This window comes from Coffea arabica, chromosome 7c (assembly GCF_036785885.1).
Source record: "Coffea arabica cultivar ET-39 chromosome 7c, Coffea Arabica ET-39 HiFi, whole genome shotgun sequence".
Lineage (NCBI taxonomy): Eukaryota > Viridiplantae > Streptophyta > Magnoliopsida > Gentianales > Rubiaceae > Coffea > Coffea arabica.
In genome coordinates this window covers 2287439-2307728 of record NC_092322.1, presented here as the reverse complement: position 1 = coordinate 2307728, position 20290 = coordinate 2287439, and the positions used below count along the sequence as shown (strand labels likewise).

At 38.2% G+C, this 20290-nt stretch overlaps 2 protein-coding genes across 4 annotated transcripts; one reads left to right on the top strand and one right to left on the bottom strand.

Annotated features, from left to right (window-relative positions):
* Positions 1 to 650: 650 nt before the first annotated feature.
* LOC113698709 (4-coumarate--CoA ligase-like 1) lies at positions 651 to 3228 on the top strand. Of its 2 annotated transcripts, XM_072057073.1 has the most exons (6): positions 653 to 1201; positions 1337 to 1921; positions 2036 to 2234; positions 2336 to 2481; positions 2665 to 2732; positions 2826 to 3228. In XM_072057073.1, the coding sequence occupies exons 1-6, from the start codon at positions 779 to 781 to the stop codon at positions 3037 to 3039; spliced, it is 1635 nt and encodes a 544-aa protein (XP_071913174.1). In that variant the 5' UTR covers positions 653 to 778; the 3' UTR covers positions 3040 to 3228. The 2 variants fall into 2 exon arrangements, with proteins under 2 accessions (XP_071913175.1, XP_071913174.1); XM_072057074.1 differs by lacking the exon at positions 2665 to 2732 and having other exon boundaries at positions 651 to 1201; positions 2826 to 2967.
* A 274-nt stretch (positions 3229 to 3502) lies between these two features.
* LOC140010364 (sister chromatid cohesion protein SCC2-like) lies at positions 3503 to 19802 on the bottom strand. 2 transcript variants are annotated; one of them, XM_072057071.1, is made up of 28 exons: positions 19067 to 19802; positions 17908 to 18017; positions 16645 to 16805; positions 16467 to 16563; positions 16124 to 16380; positions 15361 to 15468; positions 15081 to 15192; positions 14705 to 14801; positions 14397 to 14583; positions 13875 to 14303; positions 13287 to 13804; positions 12969 to 13179; positions 12849 to 12899; positions 12583 to 12741; positions 12342 to 12509; positions 11423 to 11722; positions 11168 to 11320; positions 9302 to 9471; positions 8711 to 8819; positions 8378 to 8545; positions 8140 to 8244; positions 7839 to 8072; positions 7347 to 7480; positions 6977 to 7270; positions 6544 to 6889; positions 6053 to 6145; positions 5835 to 5960; positions 3503 to 4112 (listed from the first exon to the last, which is right to left on the bottom strand). In XM_072057071.1, exons 1-28 carry the CDS (start codon positions 19315 to 19317, stop codon positions 3891 to 3893), a joined length of 5370 nt encoding a protein of 1789 aa, XP_071913172.1. In that variant the 5' UTR covers positions 19318 to 19802; the 3' UTR covers positions 3503 to 3890. The 2 variants fall into 2 exon arrangements, with proteins under 2 accessions (XP_071913172.1, XP_071913173.1); XM_072057072.1 differs by having other exon boundaries at positions 16645 to 16813; positions 19067 to 19516.
* Positions 19803 to 20290: the final 488 nt, after the last annotated feature.

The following is a 20290-nucleotide window of genomic DNA, read 5'->3' as shown; positions in this document are numbered from 1 at the left end:
AACGATGACTTATGCAAAGGAAGGCATTTTTTTGAGTGTGTGAATGGATGATGGCCTGCCTAGAGTCAACTGGAGCTTCTTCTGGAGGCCATTGTGCGGGAAAAGAATTCGAAGGCATCAATAATGTCAATTCGGACTAACGAATCGTGTAGTGTCCGAAGTATGTTGTTCTCTCTATACGTGCTTGGGCTGGAATGAATCTAGAGGAGTTTTGTTTGGAAAAAAAAAAAAAAGGCAATTTTTCAAAGAAAATTGTTTCGTTTTTCATTTCGTAACATATTTTTTTACAATTTTTTATCTTATTACAGTAATTTTTGTAATTAAAAAATTCAAAAAAATGCAGTCTGAGCGGAAAAATTCAGAAAAATACAATCCGAGCGTGTCATTGTGTGAGCTAGATTCAGGTAATGTACCTGCGTTTCAGCTGTTTGAAGAGTTACCGCACGGTTTTAGTTGTTTGAAGAGTTGATGAAAAATTTTCTTCTTTTGGCTGGGGGACGGATTGTAGTGGAAAGTGATCGGCTAAGCCACCGGTTTTACAACATATAGGAAACCAAATAGACAACCACTGCAACTAAAGATGATGACAGATGTATATTAAGACATGACTTAACTACTTCTCACTTGCCAAACGCCCAACGCCCAATACAGTTCCGAGGTTTTATTCCTAAGCGGCTGCCAATGCTCGTGCACAAGTACTTTGTGACTCCTCTAGCTATTGCTATAAAGCTGCTTTGAGCAACTCTGGTTGTCCATCCATCCATCCCGTGAAGCCACAATGGGTAGTACTGGTATTCAAAGCTTGCATCCAGAAGAGCATGTTTTCAGAAGTCGATATCCACCAGTTCAAATTCCCAGCGACCTGACTCTGCCAGATTTTGTGCTCCAGAATGCGGAGTTGTACTCAGAAAAGGTGGCATTTGTGGATGCAGCCACCGGAAAAGGATACACTTATGCTGAAGTTGCAAGAGACATCAGGAGGTTTGCCAAGGCCTTGCGGTCAATTGGCTTGAGGAAAGGATGCGTCGTGGTGGTAGTGCTGCCAAATGTCATAGAATATGCCATTATTGCTTTAGGGATCATGTCCGCTGGAGGAGTATTTTCGGGTGCAAACCCAGCCTCCCATGCATCAGAGATTAAGAAGCAAGTTGAATCAGCTGAAGCCAAACTTATCATCACTGATGCATCAACCTACAAAAAGGTATTGAATACAACAAGTTAACTGTACTAAAGTTAGCAACTCAACGTAGATGTTCTTGATCTTTTTTTTTTTTTTGCTACTAATACCTGTATAAATCTTGCTTTACTTTGAAATGCACTTGTTGGGGCATAGCAGGTAAACGATTTGGGGCTTTCAGTCATAGTTGTAGGCGAGGAAGAGCGCATCGAGGGAACCATGAAGTGGGATGAATTACTTGAAGCTGCAGATCGTGCCAGCTCCGGTAGCAATAACGAAATGGTGCAACAATCTGACCTTTGCGCCCTTCCATTCTCATCTGGCACGACCGGATTGTCAAAAGGTGTAATGCTTACCCATCGGAATATAGTCGCCAATCTCTGCTCGTCATTGTTCAGCGTGGGACCTGAAATGATTGGCCAGGTCACTATACTCGGTCTGATACCCTTTTACCATATTTATGGTCTCACCGGAATTTGTTGTGCTACGATCAGAAACAAGGGGAAAGTCGTGGTAATGCCCAAGTATGAACTTCGAGCTTTTATGGACGCATTGATTACCCATGAAGTCACGTTTGCACCCATTGTGCCGCCAATCATTCTCGGGTTGGTGAAGAACCCTATAGTCGATGAATTTGATCTTACTAAACTCAAGCTGAGGTCCATCATGACGGCAGCAGCTCCCCTTGCCCCAGAAATTCTCAACGAGTTTGAGAAGAAGTTCCCTGGCATTGTGGTACAAGAGGCAAGTATTGTGTGTGTAAAGCATCTCTGTTTACTATTTATGATCACTTTGCTGCAATGAAAAGACACGTTCATTAGCATCTCTATTTACTATGCACTAACTCTTTTCTTGCAGGCGTATGGGATGACAGAGCACAGCTGCATCACAATTAGCCACGGAGACCCAAGTAAAGGCCATGGAATTGCCAAGAGAAACTCTGTGGGATTCATCCTTCCAAATTTGGAAGTGAAGTTTGTTGATCCTGAGACGGGGAGATCTTTACCCAAGAACACCCCCGGTGAGATTTGTGTTCGAAGCCAGTGTGTGATGAAAGGTGAGTACAAAATTCAACACCGTGAACTGAATTGGATTAGCCAAAGCCATTGCTGCATTATTACAAACACGAGAAAAATTTATTTATTTATTTTTTTTCAGGTTACTACAAGAATGAACATGAAACCGCCCTTACAATTGACAAAGACGGGTGGCTTCATACCGGTGACGTTGGATACATTGATGATGATGGGGATGTATTCGTGGTGGATCGGATAAAAGAATTGATCAAGTACAAAGGATTCCAGGTACGACGGCATTTTTTGTTCAAGTTTCAGTAAGGATATGCAATACACGAAATAGAAACAGGAAGAGTTAATAATGATGATGCAAATGACGCAGAAGCTATCAGCTTAACATTGCTTCTGAACAGCATTAGCTTCTCTATGTTTTTTTATTACACCCGACCCGCTGGTCTATATGATTGGCAGGTTGCTCCTGCTGAATTAGAGGGAGTCCTCCTCACTCATCCATCTGTTGAAGATGCTGCTGTGGTGGGGTAATAAGTCCTCCCGAGCCAAAGACGGGCTTTTGCTCTTTTTTTTTTTTTTTTTTTCCCGTCAAATCACCGAGTAATGTAATGAACTTTCAGGCTGCCTGACAAGGAAGCTGGGGAAATTCCAAGTGCGTGGGTGGTGATAAGCCCAGGAGCAAAAGAAAACGAAGAGGATATTATCAAGCACGTCGCAGCTAACGTGGCACACTACAAGAAAGTGAGAAGACTGCAGTTCGTGGACGCGATTCCTAAATCTCCTTCAGGAAAGATAATGAGAAGGCTCATCAAGGAGAAGATGGCAGAAATTTAAATAAGAGGATGCGACCAGTGGGCGTTTTTGCTCAGAACCAACACGGGTTCTGTAGGAATAATCAATTCCCTCTGAGTCTTCCGTAACATATGGGCTGCTATTCCATTCTCACCTTTACTATTGTGATTGTAATAAGCTAATGCGAAATTCACTTGGGTCGGTCCCATGGAGATATTTTAAATACTAGTACTATGACTGGCTTAAAGCAGTAAAGGCCTCAAACAGTCACAACCACAGCACACCAGCGGTACTGCCTTTCACACGCCACGAGGTTATCTCATCTCGAAGATCAACATAGGTAATTAAGTAGAGCTCCCAAAGTTTGCCACAGGTTATCTTCTATCCTTTGAACAACAAAACATAATTATTTGCCTCTATCCTCTTGCAAGCAATAAGACTAAAAAATACCGATAGAGAGCCATAAACCTCGTTGAGATAAATGGACAATGTATAGAGCCAGAGATACTGCCACTAAACCAGGGCTAAACTTCAAATCTATTTGGTAAATGCTGAGGTCAACTATATCAGAAAGTAAAAAACATCAAAACTTTCACCATTAACCCCATAAAAACCAGACAGAGGAACAACACTATCTAAACCACAATGCATGAGCATCTCACCTAAAACAAATGGAATGTCGGGGAAAATGGGAATACAAATAGAAATCAGCCTAAAAATTACAAGACAAACTTCCTGAAAGCTCCTTTGGACCGAAAACTGCTAAAGTCTGGCCTCTCAGGTTTGCTTTTGATTCCGTTCCATTAATTACTTTCGACTTCTCCTGTCACTCCTCTAGCCTGTCGCTTTCTTCCTTCCTACCTACTGTACATGTTAGCTTTAACTGTGTGTATTTACATCCGCTGCCTACTTCTGCTGTTGTACGCTTTTCGGCCACTGTTACTTAGCCGTCTCATTGCACTTCCCCAATCTTCATCATTTTCATCATCTTCATCATCCCCACCCATTGTACGTCCAGACCTCCCACCTCTTCTGGGAGGCGGGCGTTTCCTCTTAATATTTGCTGTATAAGTTGAATAGTCAACAGTATCTTCCTTCAATGCATTCTTGAATTCCTGTTAGATAAAAGATACAATTCACAACAACTTCCAAAATTTTAAAAAAGGAAAAATACGATAAGCAAATGTATAACATACTACTTGTTTACATGGAGCTTACAAACCATGAATCCCAAATGCTGACCCTTATAATGCCACGTAAAACTTACAGCTAAATTTAGTTGCATAAAGTATATCTCGCATCCAACATTGGCACAACAGAACCATCCACTCAACATGTGAAACATTTCTCATCTGAGACTCGTGCAAAGTTATGCAAGTACTCCTAAGCCAATTCACACATAAGGTGGTATGGCCACTTTTGGTGTCAGAGGCATGGTGAAAGGGGCAGAGAGGATTAGGAACAGGGCATTGGCTTTGAAATACGAACGGACACTCCATCAAACACAACACTTAGTCCATGGTGAAGCTCTGAACTTTAACAGGCTACACTAACATACGTCTCAAAGAAAGGAGGGGAAAAAAAATGTTAAAACACACAGTGACAACAGCAGACAGGTATAGAAACAAAAAACAAGGTGCCGTCCAAAACGAAAAAAGTGCAAGCAAGGGCAAGTTCACAGACACAGCAGACCTCTATGACAGTCAATGATACCTCTACAAGCTACTGAACTGCATCTTACAGCCCGTTTGGTTTTGGGGGAGGGGGAGGGGTTACCACCCCTCGATGGCAATGAGAGTAATGATTATCATTGATGGTGTTTGGTACACCAATATGGACTTTTTCATTAACCACTTTTGGGTCTTTCATTACCCACTGATTTGGGTAATTTCACTCCCATTACCAATCAAGCTAAAAAAAAAGGAAGGAAAAGGATGACTGCAGCATCAAATCTGCAGTTTCTCCCTTCTAGCTCCACCTCTCCCATCTTCCCACTACCCCCCCTTCATCCCAATCTCTCTCTCCTCCATTCTTTCTCCCTCCCTCCCTCCCTCTCTCTCCCCCATGCAATTTCTCCCCCTTTTCTCTCTATAAAAAGTTATGGTGTGATGAGACTTTTTGTTTTTATTTTTAGAAACAATTTTTAAGTTAAAATTTGTTGAATTGCTGTGTGTGATACTGGAGATCGTGGGATCTGACAGTGGTGAAGGCACTAGCGGTAGTGAATAGTGATAGTGTCACTGGCAGTGGGAGCAGCATCAATTTCCTGAAGATCTTTTCGTGAGAATGATCCTTTCAAAATCCAGCACCAGTTGTAAAAGGAGGAGAAAAGATCGTTCAGTTTCCTTTCAAGGTTTGTATCTTGGGACAGCTGATAAGCCTGCTACTTTATTAAGCCAATACTTCCCGGAATTTGGATTAAGATTAGAGATTATTTTCAAGATCCCACTGAAATTAAAGGTTGCAAAAGGAAACCTTGCATCAGGAAAGAATGCTACCAAGTTCCATGGATCAAATCAGTGCTTTAGTCGGCAGGATGGCAAGAAATCATAAGAAAGGAAGCAAAAACCGAAAATAAATGGTGGTGGTGGTTGGTGGCCATGAAACCATTGCTGGACTCTGGAGCTGAAGAGAAAGAAGGAAAAGGATAATAATTTTCTTCTTTTTTAATTCAATAAGCCATTTCCTTTATAGTGTCTACCAAACACAAGATTTCATCAAAAGGAATCTTCACAAATCCATTATCATTGAGGGGGTCTTCCATAGTGATTGTCATTGCTATTCCTTAATAGCAACCAAACGGGCTGTTAGTGTCTAAACAGAAATAGTCGAATTACCTGGTATCTCTGTAACAAGTCCTCATAATTGCTAGGTGGATCAATGGTAACATCACTGATGTTGAAGGGCATATTCTGTCTCGAGAGAAAGTCCCCTGGTTTTGGGGGTTCATTTGGAGAAAATGCCTGGTAAGAGGAAAATAAAAAACGGTGTTTTCACCTGAAATAACGTTCATTGAAGATCTTAAAAGCAACAATGGCATTCTAACAAATATTACTTGGCAACGGGCATCGTCTAGGCTGTATACAATCTTGAGGTGCCTCTTGAGCTTCAAAAGTAACTGCAGTGCACCAGCAGCGAGACAATCTGCCTGCATAAGCAGCAACAGATCCAACATATTTCAATGCATGCTATTAAAACCAATTTATTTCTTCACCAAAAGATGCTGAACAACAAATTCCTGTTAGACCTAAGATTCTTGATTAGTATTCAAGCTAAAACAAGTCCATCAAATCACAAATTTTCAACCACAGCATATATGAGTCCAAAATATCATTTCTTCTGAACAAGCTTGTCACTTTTGATAATTCTTGACATGCTGCTATTCAGCTAATTAAATCCAGAGTACCTCCTTTCTCCTTTTTAGTCCCTTCACTACTTAGCTACAGAAAATTCATGTATATAACTCATAAGCAGATACAAACTATGCCTGTTTCTAATCTACACATGCTAAGAATGTGTGCAATCTAGAGTGAAGCAAACATATACCTGGATCTTCTGCAGATCACCTCCAGATATACCATGAGAGTTGCCTGTGGTGATATCAGGCATTCCCAAATCCTTCGATGCATACCTAGATGGACTTTGCCCATCTAAATCTTCAGGTATTTGCTCACTCACATTGCTTTCATGAGCTAGTGTGGAAGGATCAGGCCGAATAATTCCGTTTCCATCAATTTCCTGGTTTTCTCCTCTTAACAAATGCAAAAATGCTTTCATGTTTGCTTCAAGTATTCCAGCTCTAACTTGTATAACTCGATTTATAGTATAGATGAGATAAAGAGGCTCATCAGGCAATGTAAAAGGGAGCAATGACAGAATTTCCGTGCAATATCTACAAAAACAAAGGCACCACTGGCTTCAATACACTAATGAAACAGATCCAATGTACTACAGTACGGGTATTAGTAGCAGAACTTACATTAAGAAAGGGATGACAGAATCATTCCAGCTTGGCATGTCAAATTTCCGAACAATTGAGGCCATAAACTTGTTTCTGGACACACGATTACCACGGATGAGCTTGTAGATTCGAGAAATCCCAAGCCTCGCATAAGCAAAGGGGCTAGCATCAGGTTTTCCTTTAAGATTACCAGAGAGTTTTGACACAGCTTTTGGGTCTAAATGGGCAGAAGAATTTTGATTCAAGCACCGCATAAACACAAATGACAATTGAAGACCATCTCCTAAACGGCTTTCAAAAAAAGCTGGGTACCTGTACAAAAGCGCTGCTAAGAGGAATTGAAAGTATCGAGAGGTAAAATAGTTTTAAAAATTATAAAGCAACATACTTCTCATTCATATTCATCAACAAATGATTAGCCAGCTTAGCATTTGCCTCCTGAGGATCTGTTTCAAGTGCTATGAGGTAGGGTACGCAAGTAATAGGATGCACCAGACCTTGACGCAGAACCACTTCCACAATCTATAATCTCAAACAGAAAAATAAGTCAAACACCAAAACTTAGCATGAAGCAACCCTGAAAATAGATTTAAATTCTGGAATCTGGAACAGCCAAATAAAGAAATAACCTAGCCATTCATTCATCAAGAACTTGAATAGTTAAAGAGAAAAGGTCAACCCTGCCCATTCAGGGTAGTAAAACCAGATGAAGTCTGCATAGGAGGTTTCCAAAGTTGAGACATCCCTGTGACATGACTTTAAAGCTACTAGCTCATTAATCAATAATTTTTAAGAATATTCAAACTAACTGTACCTAGCTAACTAGAAAATGAAACATTGCATTTGCCAAACGCTCTGCACAAAATAATCAACAACTCACCTTTAAAGCAGATTGACGCACTTGTTCATTCACATCCAGACACCTTCCTAAGATCATATCCCAATACAACTGAACTATACCACCACAAATGTTAGTATCACCAGCACCTGCAGCTACAGGAACACCGTGGCCATCATCTGTTGAGCCAATATCCTCCATGTTACCAGCTTTATCAGCTCCCATTTGACTTTCCGCATCCAGAAGATACTCATACATATTTTGCAATGATTGCATCTGTGCAACAAACAGCTTAATTCGAATCATGGAAAGTTACAGTAGAAACATAGGTAGTGGATGTTACCTTGAGACGAGCATCAGTACTAGAAGAAAGTGTTGCCTCTAAAATTTTCCCAACGTCCTTTTCTAGCATGCATTCAGGCCGAGCAATTAAAACATATCCTAAAGCCTGCAGAAATACATAATTATGTGGCTAAAATTCACACTGAAAAAAAGTAAACTGAAAAGATAAACAGAACAAATAGTAAAAATTTGCACCAAAAAAACTGACATATATCAGAGAGACAGCACAGGGGACTCACCTGCAGTGCTCTAGCCTTAATAATGAAGTCCTCAGCCTGGAGATACTTTTTAAACAAATTCAAGCTGCTAATGACATCTATATTTTTGTAGCTGGAAGCAGATGCAGTAAGCAATGAGCTCCCATATCGTATCAGCAATCCAAGACAGAAAAGAGAACGTCCTACTTGCTGAAAATAATTATAATGCAAGTAATGATTACTAACTGGCAAAGACCTGCAGCAAAATGTAGATAATACCACCATACCAATTTAGGCCTAAGATAGGTATTTACTACTGGGCATGACATTTACTGGTTTAATACTAATTGATCTTTCAAGAAATTTATCACCAACCTCCTTGTTGTCGAGCCCCAATGCATCCAGACGTTTATAAAAAAACTGTATAAGTAATTCGACTACATGTGCACCTTTCCCCATTACTTTGCTCACACAGCACAGGCACCTGTTAGTTTGAGGGTCAAAAATCTTGTCAGAAAAAGAAACAAGAATCAGAAAGGTTAAAAAGCATTTGGAAGCATCCCAAGAGAAATTAAACATCCGGTACACACTAGTATGCAAAAATTTCATATGTAACATGTTTGCCTAAACAGTATTATCCTCCAGACATAGCATATACATCAATTCCATCAAAATAAAGAAAAAGGCATTAGAATGTCAGGATTCTAAGTGATAAAAGAATTCCTATGACAAAAATTGAACTCTTGTTGAGAGATATAGCTCCAAATGTAATCAAAAAACCCTTAACATTTCTAAATCGGAAAGGAGTAAAATTCTCACTATTTGATATGGTAGTAGAAAAGAAACCTAGTTTATACTCGACAGCATAATGTATAGCACTTCCCATTCAGATTACAATACAAAACTCAGGTAAAAGCATCAATATTTCTTGGTAGGTATATAACAAGCTTGATTGAGAAAAAGTACTTGATGCAAGCATGAACAACAGTCAAGAAAGAATGGCGGACAATCATTTGCTTTAAATCTTGTTCAAGTTCTTCAACAACGCTTGGTGGAAGTTTACGAAGCATGGGCAAGACGGAGTCTATTACAAAGATTATACTCTCCAATAGCTGGGCAGCAACTCGAGTGTCAGTCTGCATGCAAGTAAACTGAGTGAGATATTCATTGTAAATTAGGTTTCTTACTTGTCTTAATTCTGCTCATTTAGAAATTCACAAAGATGATAATGTATTTAAATAAAATAAAGGAAATCAAGTACAACAAGCAAGGTGACAAAGGAAAAATAACTGATGTAAGGTAAGAAATCATCCAGTACACACAAGAAGCAGATATGCTTATCTTCAATTGGTAAACACCAATTGACATGCAAGCAAGAAACAAGACAAATGACAATGATCAAGGCTTTATCCAATATGCCACAATTGCACACATTACTGAATATGATACATAAGGTAAACAATGGTAATAAAACATAATATTTCAAATCTGTGGTATAGCTGAAACTTTAAAAGTACAACAGTTGATTGAACTGAAACATATTCAACCGTCAAATAACATATTGCTCTAATTTCTGAACGCAGAGAAAATTCTTGGATGGAAGGAGGTTATTCCAAGAACCCCATTAACTTCCTCTACTAAGTAGGGCATTAACTAGTTATAAAACCAAACTCACTAAATGTGCAATGCAATCCCTCAAGGTACTCAATCACAGACCAGCCATAGTCTACTACGTCCAGATGGTCAAAGTACTGCATTTTAAGTCGGCCAAGAAGCCAAATTCTACAAAAAAGAGTTAAAAAGTATTATGCTTCAAGATGACATGCTGCATAGTGGAACTATTCAACAAACATGTGACAATACAGCGTCCTTTCTTCGTATTCCAAAATCTATTAATTCAACAATAGTTACTGAATATTAGGTTTTCAGAGCAAGAGTTGTTTCGGTTTATTCAATGCCAAGTTTAAAACTTGTAATTACTTTCTTATCATTCCAAGAGGTTTTTGTCCAACAATTAAGGGAAGTTAATACATAAATGGAAAAACTTTGCAACGAAGAAAGAGTCAAATAGGCATTCATTTTGAAAAGGAGGAACTAAATATATCACTTCATTTACTAACACAATTATCCAACTAAAGAGAGAAACAACACCATACATTATTTTCCGAATCAAGAATACCACTTATCGACGAATAAAGATGTTATCTATCCAATTTAAGCATATATTAAAGGGAAACAGAAAACTAAAAGTTAATCTTGGATATCAAGCAACAGACAAAGCAACTGTTGAAAACTTAAAATGAAGCCTCAGAGAAGCCAATAAGTGCCCAATTATGTCACATTTTGTCAAAAGTAGATTTTCAGACTTCCCGGAAAACTTAATATTCTCCCCCTTAAATGTCCATCAAACTTACTCAGCCTGACCCAAACTAATTGTTCTAAATTGCAAAACCTGTGTAACTAACACATACATTATTTTCTAACAGAAAAGTATAAAGCTTTGTATGATTCTTTCCACCATTTTGATTCTTTACATTACACAGAAAACATCACATATTTCTATTCATTTGTTGAAGCATATCACATGGAGTTTTAGCAATCATCACAATCTATGTAGAATGATGAAACTACACATCAAACATTTATGTGGATTTACGAAGTTATGACAAACGCTTTTATGTGCACGCATGAGATTTATCACAGCCATTCTCAACCACATATTCCTGTAAAAGTTTTAATAGCAAAGAACATACTATAAATGCAACACTTGTGAAATTCTACATTCCAATTAAAAAGCACCATATATTAACTAAAAAAGAGAAACATGATAACCTGAGATTTCAAATATGGCTGCAGAGTGACCACAAACAGAGAAGGGTCAGATGCTGGTGCACATAGCATAGGATCTACAACACAAAAGGCATGTAAGAGTAGCACATACGGGAGCATGCGAACATCTCCTTCCTCACTACTCATTTCTGTTACCTGAAGAGGAAATTATATAGTTTGTGGATTCAAATCTTTAGAGGAGTATGCTACATATCTAGCAAATGATACAGAGGGAGCTAAAGCGAATAATTTGGATACCAGTAATATTTTCTCCAACAGGCACTTGCACATTTGCTCACATCGCCGACGCACCGAAGCAAGTGAGACAGGGTTGATCCCGACAGCCTTAGCTGATTGTGGAAAAAAATCAAGGACTAAGTTACGCTTAATGACAACTACAAGGAGTTGGTAACTGCGCACTCTTCTCAGCATCTCAACAATCTGCTCTGTCTTCTTAGCTACTTCTAATGGAACAGAACTTCCATCTTTAAAATGATGACTTTGCGTACCAGATGGTTCTTCAAACCAAAACTCATAAAATGTCTTGCAAACTAGGTCCTGCAGGTGGAGAAAGGAAAAATAGAGTATCTCATGACATAGTGCCCGTTAATATATACAGCCAATATAACAGTAAGTTTTGGAGTTCTCATACAAACTATGAGATAAGGATGTTTGGCTTCAATATATCAAGTAAAGACCAATTTGTGGCAGAAATTACTACCTTATAAGCCGATTAACAGAAAATATAGCAAAATACCTCACTCATTCCCTAAGTTATGAGGTCTCAGTCATCACCCAGAAGCTTTTTGCATAAACAGGTAAAACGATACTATCTCCATAAAGACATCATAATCCACAAGCAACCAAGAGAAAAAAAAAAGCATCAAATAAGGAAAAGAATAGAACAAAGCAGCATGCAAATGAATTAAAAAGCCAAGTGGTGTCCAGAATCCTCGAATTGATTATCATTAGAGTGACTTGATTCTCAATACAGCAAACATTCCATATAGGTAAATATTTCTCAGGAAGCCCAATATGAAAAAGTCATTTCTAAGTCTAGTAGTGGCCTGAAATAGAAGAACAAGTAAAGAGTACAGGATATACAAGGATATACAATCTCAGATACAAGCAACATGCTAATCACAATTGGAAATTAGTTTCACTATCGTAACACTACCTGTATGCTGGATTCTTCATCATTCACACGGGAGATAATATCTATGCAAGCAGTTGTGAATTCTGCGAAATTCGGATTTGAAGTGCACATATCCCTTATGATCCTGATCGCACGTTTTCGCACACTTACTCCAGTATCCTTTATTCTTTCTGCTACCTTTTCAAAATACTAAAACAAAGCATAAAAAGTTAATATACTATCACATTAAATTGCTACCAGCAACACAATCTTGACACCATACCTGTAAACCAACATCAGGATGCGAAGCAATATGCCTACCAACAAGTTCAAGTGCTGCTTCTCTAACTGAGATAGCAGAATCACAAAACCTTCCTTCAACAGCAGTTTGAACAAGCTTATCACGCAAGACCTCTGGATCAGCTTCAACAATTATACTGACCTAATCTCATCACCATGTACACAATTGTAGAAGGTCGATCAGTCTTGGAAACCAAGAAACCCCGCCTTAAAAGCAAGTTTACAGTGAAGAAAATGATTCAAACTTACCGCTCGCATTGCCTTGGCACGAATCACTGGAGAGTTTTCCCTGAGGCTTGCCTGGAAAATTGTAAGCCATAAGGATAGATATTATAATTGATCAGAATTCAAATGCAGCGTTCTACAAACCAGAAGCACTTGAAGAATCTTCTCAAATCCTCGGGAGAAAGAATTATCCTGTCCCAATGCCAAAGCTATCTTCTTCACCGTATCTCTTGCCAAAAATGTTGAAACAGTACTAGAGTCTCGCAGAATTGCTTTAGATCTCAATCTTGAAAGGTAATAGTAGAACTTCTGTTGAGCACTTGGGTCATCTTTGTACCATATACAGATGTAGAACCTGCAAATCAAATCATCTTTATAAGTTAGCCAAGGACCAAAAATAGAATAAAAGTTAACTGAGGACCCAAATTCAACAAGAGAAAAGGACTTGTGCTGAAAACGAACCACCGGATGAAGAGATGCACATCAACAGAACTGGCGTCCTGTAGGTAATTTAGGAGCATTTGTTGAACAATCTCCAAATTTGCGACCTCAAAATTGTCGGAAGACATTCCAGAAAGTTTATGACCCTTTTTCTCATCATCCTTGCTCTGCGACTCAGAGTATGATTTTAAAACAAGAAGTTGCTTTTTGCAAATACAGATTTGACAATAGAAACTGTGAGTAGAAACTTCATTTCGTCCAACTCCAATACAGTCAACATGATACAGTCTCTGGCAACCTTGACATGCAAATAGTTGTTTTTCATTCCTCGCATTCAAACAAACACAACATGCAGAACTTACAAAGCTGCTTTCACCGCTTGTTAACTGATGAACTATCCAAAATTTCTCCTTCCTGCAACGAACAGCATCATGTTTCAACCTAGAGGCAATGGTGCCAAGGAGGTCAATGGCCATTGAACGAGCAGAAATATCCTTAGATTTTGGTCCAGCATTCTGGAGGAGGAGGACGCAAAGGACCTGCACATAACCATCATTAACATGCAATTTTCTAGAAAATTCAAGAATGAGAAAATAGAATTAGAGCTACCTCCAAAATTGGCGCAGAACCAGGATACTCGGGGAGATTCAAAGTGACAAGCAAATCAACTACAAGATTCTCAATCATTGTCTTCAACTCCGATGAATCCTGGTTCTTTGACCCAGTAAGCCTCTGAAGAACTCGACTCCAGAAAAGACAGCAGGATTCTGTAATTGCCTCATGACATTTAGTAGGATAATTGGTGTCTAAAGAGACCTCCAGAGAAGGAACGCTACTTGATTGCCTTAACACCTCAGGAAGGTTAGCACTACAGTGAATTAATTGAATTAACAGAGCAGTAATGATCTGAATCTGCTTTTGCTCTTCATCGGGGAGATGATAAGTCCGGGGTACACGCTTTGAGAATGGTAACTTTAGAAGAACCTGTAGTGCTTCATCCATCACATAAGCACGATGCTGTGTGTACGTATGAAATATCTGGATATCCAGCAGCAGATGCCATAAAGTTTAGCTAAAAGCTGCTCCATTTTTCATATAAAACAACTGAATGTACGAGTTTGAAATTTTTACCCCACTAATCAAACTGATTGCTTTAAGCTGCAAAAGATGGATATTGTCCACTAGAAATGTTGTGAAACTAGTCCTGATGAGCTGGAGAATACAACTGTCTGACAGGCGCTCTATCGACAGCAAATCCTCAAGAAAGCCAACAATGGTACAAAGCTTCTGGAGTATACTATTCACCACAGCAGATGCCCTAAAATTCACAACAGCCAAGAAAAAAGAATCAAAAAAAATAAACGAAAAGTCCCTCCCAAACCACCAAAAAGACCTGCAACAAAAATGTAGATGAAGATGAAGTATGAAATATTTGATACTTGTTTGGATTTGACTTTCTGAGTTTAAGATTCCTAGTAGTTCGCCGTTTCTTACTAGCTGAACCATAGTCCCCTTCAATTTCTTCATCTTCATCATCTGAAAACAAAAACAAATATGACTTCGATGGCAAATACTTAAAATGGAGGCAAACATGAGTACATGACAAGGCCATGGTAAAATGATATTTGCAGAATTATAACCTAAAATTCCCTTCATCACAAGCATAAGACCCAATAGAACTGTCACAATTCTCGTCACAATCAGCTGGGTAAAAATCAGGAGGCATGAGGTGTCCCAGAAGATGAATACGTTTGGCACAACATAGATAATTCATGAAGAGAATGCGTAGCTTATGAACATGCAGATATGACCTACCATCAGGAGCGCCAATATCATTTGGTTTATGCAAAGCACGATATGCTGGATCACAAGCTGACATAATATCCATGATCTGATGCCTAGAGAACTCCACAATCCTTTCAATGATCTGAAACGGGTAGACTGTCATCACTCAAAAAGCCTTACTGTAATCCATACCACACATACATACTTCGAATGCAAAATTTGATTCCATAGCACGTCCACATTATCAGCAAATATTGATAAAATATCTATTCCTGACAAGTTCAAACTGCTTCAAGTTAAATGGGCATACCTCTTCCTTATAAAGTTGCTTAGCCATGCCAGTATGAGCCATAATTGCCAAAGCTGCATGAATGGATTCCAAAGCAACATAAATGGACGTCATCACATCTGAGTCTGACTGGAATATCAGAAAACGATTTAGTACCATAGAAAAGAGAGCACTAACGAGAAGAATATATATAAAAGGATTTTCTTAAACAGGATAAGTTATATGCTAGCACATTCTTTTCAAAAAAGAAATAAAACAGCACATGGAAACTTAAACATGCACATGGGGAGGGAGGGGGAGAGAGAGAAAGAGAGAGTGGCTGCAATTCCACTGCACAATTTCCCTTCTACATGTAGGAGAGAGTCCAAGATACATGAAACTTTAGCAAAAAACTTTTAAATGAATTGCATGTGATCCACCCAAAACCATTCTTGCAAGGAAAGATAAAGATGTAAGGAGCCAGAGACATCTACAAGTCTATTGAACCAAATGCAAAATAGTCCAAATTTGAAACAAAACCTAAAATGTCCATATCAAATAGAGGTTGGATAACTAGACGTAAATGAGAACAGAGGCAGCTCGACAGTCATTCCTTCAAAGGATAAAGTACATAATAACAGAAAAACTCAGCCGGATAGAACAAGAATAATTTTGTGTACTTCATTACTAAATCCTTGTTATAAAAATTAAATGAATAAACATCAGCCGAAGATTCTCTATGTTCAAGACGCTGTATTCAGAAATGCATAACTGCAAGCATGTGAAATTAAGACTACAAACTTACATGTTCAGAGCCATTAATCGATAAACCTTCTGCTCGATGAATCTGATGATCTAAAACCCTTAAGAATCTTGACAGAATATCTATGGGAACCAAATGTAGTATTCTCTTTGCTCGGATGGAAATAATTTCATTGACAACCGTTTTAAGATCACCAACAGTTAACGGTAACCATTCTGCTTCATCCCGGTCATCACTAAAAATCTCTGATCTAGAACAAATGCCCTCCAACAATTCAGAGAAGCCTCCAATGGCAGCATCTAAGGAAAATTATAATGCTCAGTCATTTATGAATAAGGACATCAACCAAGATTTAACAAAAAAAAAAAACCCTTAGAAATAGAACCTTGCTGCTCAATAGCATCCGGAACAGTTGATGAGGACAGAATGCTGTCTTTGCCTTTCTTCCTGACTTTTGGTTTTCTAGAATGATTAATAGCATCCTGCAAAGACATAGCATTTAACATCACAAAGGTGGGAAAAAAATCAAATTCACCAAATCATGAACAAAACTAGAAACTAACATTAGACATATCATAACCCTGCTGATATTTAAGAATTCCTGCCACATCATGTTGGTTACTCCCAATTCCTGCATTGTCTCTATGCACCTGATCACGTAAGTTCTGCTCACAAGGTTTTGATTCAGCCAAGTTACTGCTGGGGATTGGCTCATTTGTAGGACCTGAAAAGCTTGAAGAATGCAAGAAACAATAAGCTAGGCCATCAAAGATCTTGAATAAAACTTAAAACCACTACTTTAGGATCGAATAAGAAGCACGACACAATATAATGATGGCCATAGTATATCAAACAATTCATCATCCGGTAGAGATAAGTGGCAAAAATCTACTAAGGTTTGTAGGAGGCATGGGAAGGATGTGTCGAATGCCCAAGCATTGATTTGGCATGCTTTTGATGACAAGGAACCAACTTGGGAGTTGGTTTAAATCCTATTGAGTTCGTTTTCTGATTTCAACCAGCAGGGGTATTTTAGTAATTTGATTAGCTGCAATAATTTTATGTTTATGTTAATTTTCTGTTTAGTAATTATTTTTGGTAATTAATATTTTAGTTGATATGGGGAATAAGAAAGCTTAGCTTTCTAGCTTTCTACTAGAATTCTATTCTAGTTAGGAATCCTAATTAGGATTGGAGTTGGCTTTGTTTTAGCATCTATAAATAACCACTTCTCTAGAAGGAGAAGTCAGATTTTTTATCGTTAAAAAATTTTCCTGCAAACTCAACGTCTTTCTTAGAATTGTGTGATACATCCCAACTTTAGGTGCAATGCCTAAAGATTCCTAGGAGTGATTCCTAGAATTGCTAATCAGTTTTTCACCTTCTTAAGCATATTCTCTCATCCTATTCCAAGTTGCTATTATAAATTCGGGTGAAATTCAATATCTAAGCTTTTCTACAAAGCTGCAGTGCCTACCAAGTTTTCGTGCTGTGTCATCATCTTTGTATCATTGCCCATCACCAAATTGGTATCATAAAGCACCAATAAGATAAGGGTATGGCAGATTGAAAGCAACACGAATTCTATCTGCAGATCCCACTTTTATCAAAGAAATTCTTAGGTCTAACTAATGTTAATAATCCTTTAAACAGACAAACAAAGTGCAGGACTTGAAAACTTCCCACTAAAGCACATGTACTTCCACATAATCGTATAATGGTCGCAACAAACCCCTCCCCCCCAACCGCAATATAAATATTAAATAAATAAATAAAGGCAGCAACCCTTGTGAACATTGACAATACTAATTGAGCAACCCCTTTACCTGGAGAAATGTAGTCAAATGCCTGAGAATTATATCTCAAAACTTCATCATAGAGGTCATGATGTCCGACAAATCCCTGGGGTTGGGAAGACACATCACCTCTAATACTCCTGTAAAAAGACAAACAATAAGGCCAAATAACAAGCAAGAACATCATCTTTCTATTCTTTTTATTTATTCCCAACAAGCTCATTTTACAAGGAGGGACACAGGGGCCTAAGCGTTTTCTTTGACGTCTTGCTTTTCCTCGTTAATGAAGTCAGATTTAGGCGTTTCAAAATTAACACTTCCTGCATCTTTAATCACAAACAGATAAGAGTTTAGATGCTTCCAACTAATTACTGGTGATGCCCAGCTTCCCCAATTATATGGGAAAAGAAAAAAACTCAATAATCATTCTTGGGAAGACTCGTAAGAACTGCAATACTTGTTAGGTAGAGTTTCTACTTATCAAGGCCTAACACGTTCAATTTCTCAGCACTCTGTGGACACAGTCATAATTCATTCACCCAATCAAAAATAAAAACAAAAAAAAAAATTGTTTCTTGTAAAGGTCATTTGCATCACCTATTAAGTGAGTAGCAATCGCTAACGAGGAAGATTTAAAAGGAAGCTGCTTTAAGAACAAAAAAAAAATGGAATAAATTGAAATTCCACAAATTTCATGCAGAACACGTTCAGCATTACATCAATTCAACACATATTGGCCAGAGATGGATAATACATAGAGGTTGTAGCAGTGATACTCTGCGATGTGATTTACATCATTTCCTCAAACTTTCCAATCGTGGGAGTCATAATTACTGATTCACTCCATAAACTGTTTTTTGAGTAAGTAAATATTCAAGAGCAGAAAACAAAAACACGTTTATTAAACAATGGGAAAAAGACTAAACAATTTCATTTAATCACCTTGTGGAGCATTTAGCATTGCCAACAGAATCAAAACTTAACATTTCATTTCAACTTTCCATGTAAACAATGATGTAAAAGCCAATAATTGCAACCATGACAAATATGCTCAACAATTCATCAAGTTTCCAGGCGAACAGAGGATTCCGTAAACTTGAATTTAACACTGAGTAAAGAATCATCCAGACATATCAATTCAAACTCGGAGAGAATTAACCAAATTTGAAAAAGAAAGAAAAGAACTCACAAGTAAGACACGTCAGTATTGCTAAGCAGTTGAGCAATCTTGCCAGCTTGGCTAACAACATCAATTCGATTGACTGATCTCGAAGCGGCACTGTGCAACTCATCGAACAGCCGGAGCTCCTGATCAAGCGCGCCACAGAAAACAGGAAGGGACGGAAGAGGCAAGCATGGAGCGACTTCCGAGTGGAGTGAGTTGGAAAGACTGATGCCCCGAGGAATACCGCCAGTACCAGAAGTTGGAGGACGCGCCATAAAATTGAAACTGTCAAAATCTCATTGAAGCTGTAAAATTATCAGTTTGAATTGCAGGAATTAGGGCTTTTCCATGAGTGACTAGAGATGAGGGTAGCCCTAGAGAGAGCGAAACAAAGGAGGGCAAGGGACCAAGTGTAGAGGGAGAAACAAATGGCGGGGAAAAGCGTATAGAAAATTTTGGGATATTTTCCACTATTGGCTGTCCCGGAATATTGGGTGAGCCTATAAATATGCTTCCGGTGATGTCCTTGCTTTGCTGTCGTTTTAGCTGGTCTAGACGGTGTCGTCTCGTGTCGTTGTGGCGCTGGCTTCTGAGGAAAGCTGTTTTGTTTTGCTGCCCCGACTCCGAATCTATGACACGGTCAGTTATAACTGCCACGGTGTCGTTTCGTAGGTTTGGTGCTGGGTTCTTAAGAAAGCTGTTAAATCATTCGGAGCGAAATAACCGTCGGCGTTGGTTTTACTGGGGACCTCTTGATCTGGCCTGGCTGTGGGGAAGTACGAAAAGCTTTATCAAGTTTATTGTTACAAGTTTTTTAAAAATTTTTTAATTACAGTAATTTTAAAAAAAAATTTAAAATTTTTAAATTATATATTTCAAAATATTCAAAAAAACACACTTCATACCTTTTCTTAAAAATTTCTACATTAAATTATGGTAAAATTTTAAATAAATATCTAAAAAATTCATTTGACAAATGGGGCACTGGTACTGGTATCTTAGTATCTTGCGTTTGCTGATTTTGCAATTTCTTTATTTTTTTTCTAATTTTTATCAGAAACCTCCCTTAAGGTTTCTCCTAATATCACTTAGCACACTTCAAAACTTTGAAAATATCACTTAACTCCTCTAGTAATTGCAAAAGGCTGTTATATTAACCTTCACATAATACATAATTTACATATCAAATAAATGGAGTTCAAAAGATTTTTAAAAAAAACAAAAATCACATTCTTTTTCTTTCTCCTT

Coding starts and splice junctions, on each gene's coding strand:
- LOC140010364 (XM_072057071.1), bottom strand. CDS start 19,317: ATGGCGCGTCCTCCAACTTCTGGTACTGGCGGTATTCCTCGGGGCATC. Junction 16,564..16,644: donor AGGGTTATGATATGTCTAAT/GTTAGTTTCTAG, acceptor ATGTCTTTGCAG/GATGCTATTAATCATTCTAG. Junction 12,510..12,582: donor ATCCTGATGTTGGTTTACAG/GTATGGTGTCAA, acceptor GCTTTGTTTTAG/TATTTTGAAAAGGTAGCAGA.
- LOC113698709 (XM_072057073.1), top strand. CDS start 779: ATGGGTAGTACTGGTATTCAAAGCTTGCATCCAGAAGAGCATGTTTTC. Junction 1,202..1,336: donor ATGCATCAACCTACAAAAAG/GTATTGAATACA, acceptor GGGGCATAGCAG/GTAAACGATTTGGGGCTTTC. Junction 2,482..2,664: donor TCAAGTACAAAGGATTCCAG/GTACGACGGCAT, acceptor TATGATTGGCAG/GTTGCTCCTGCTGAATTAGA.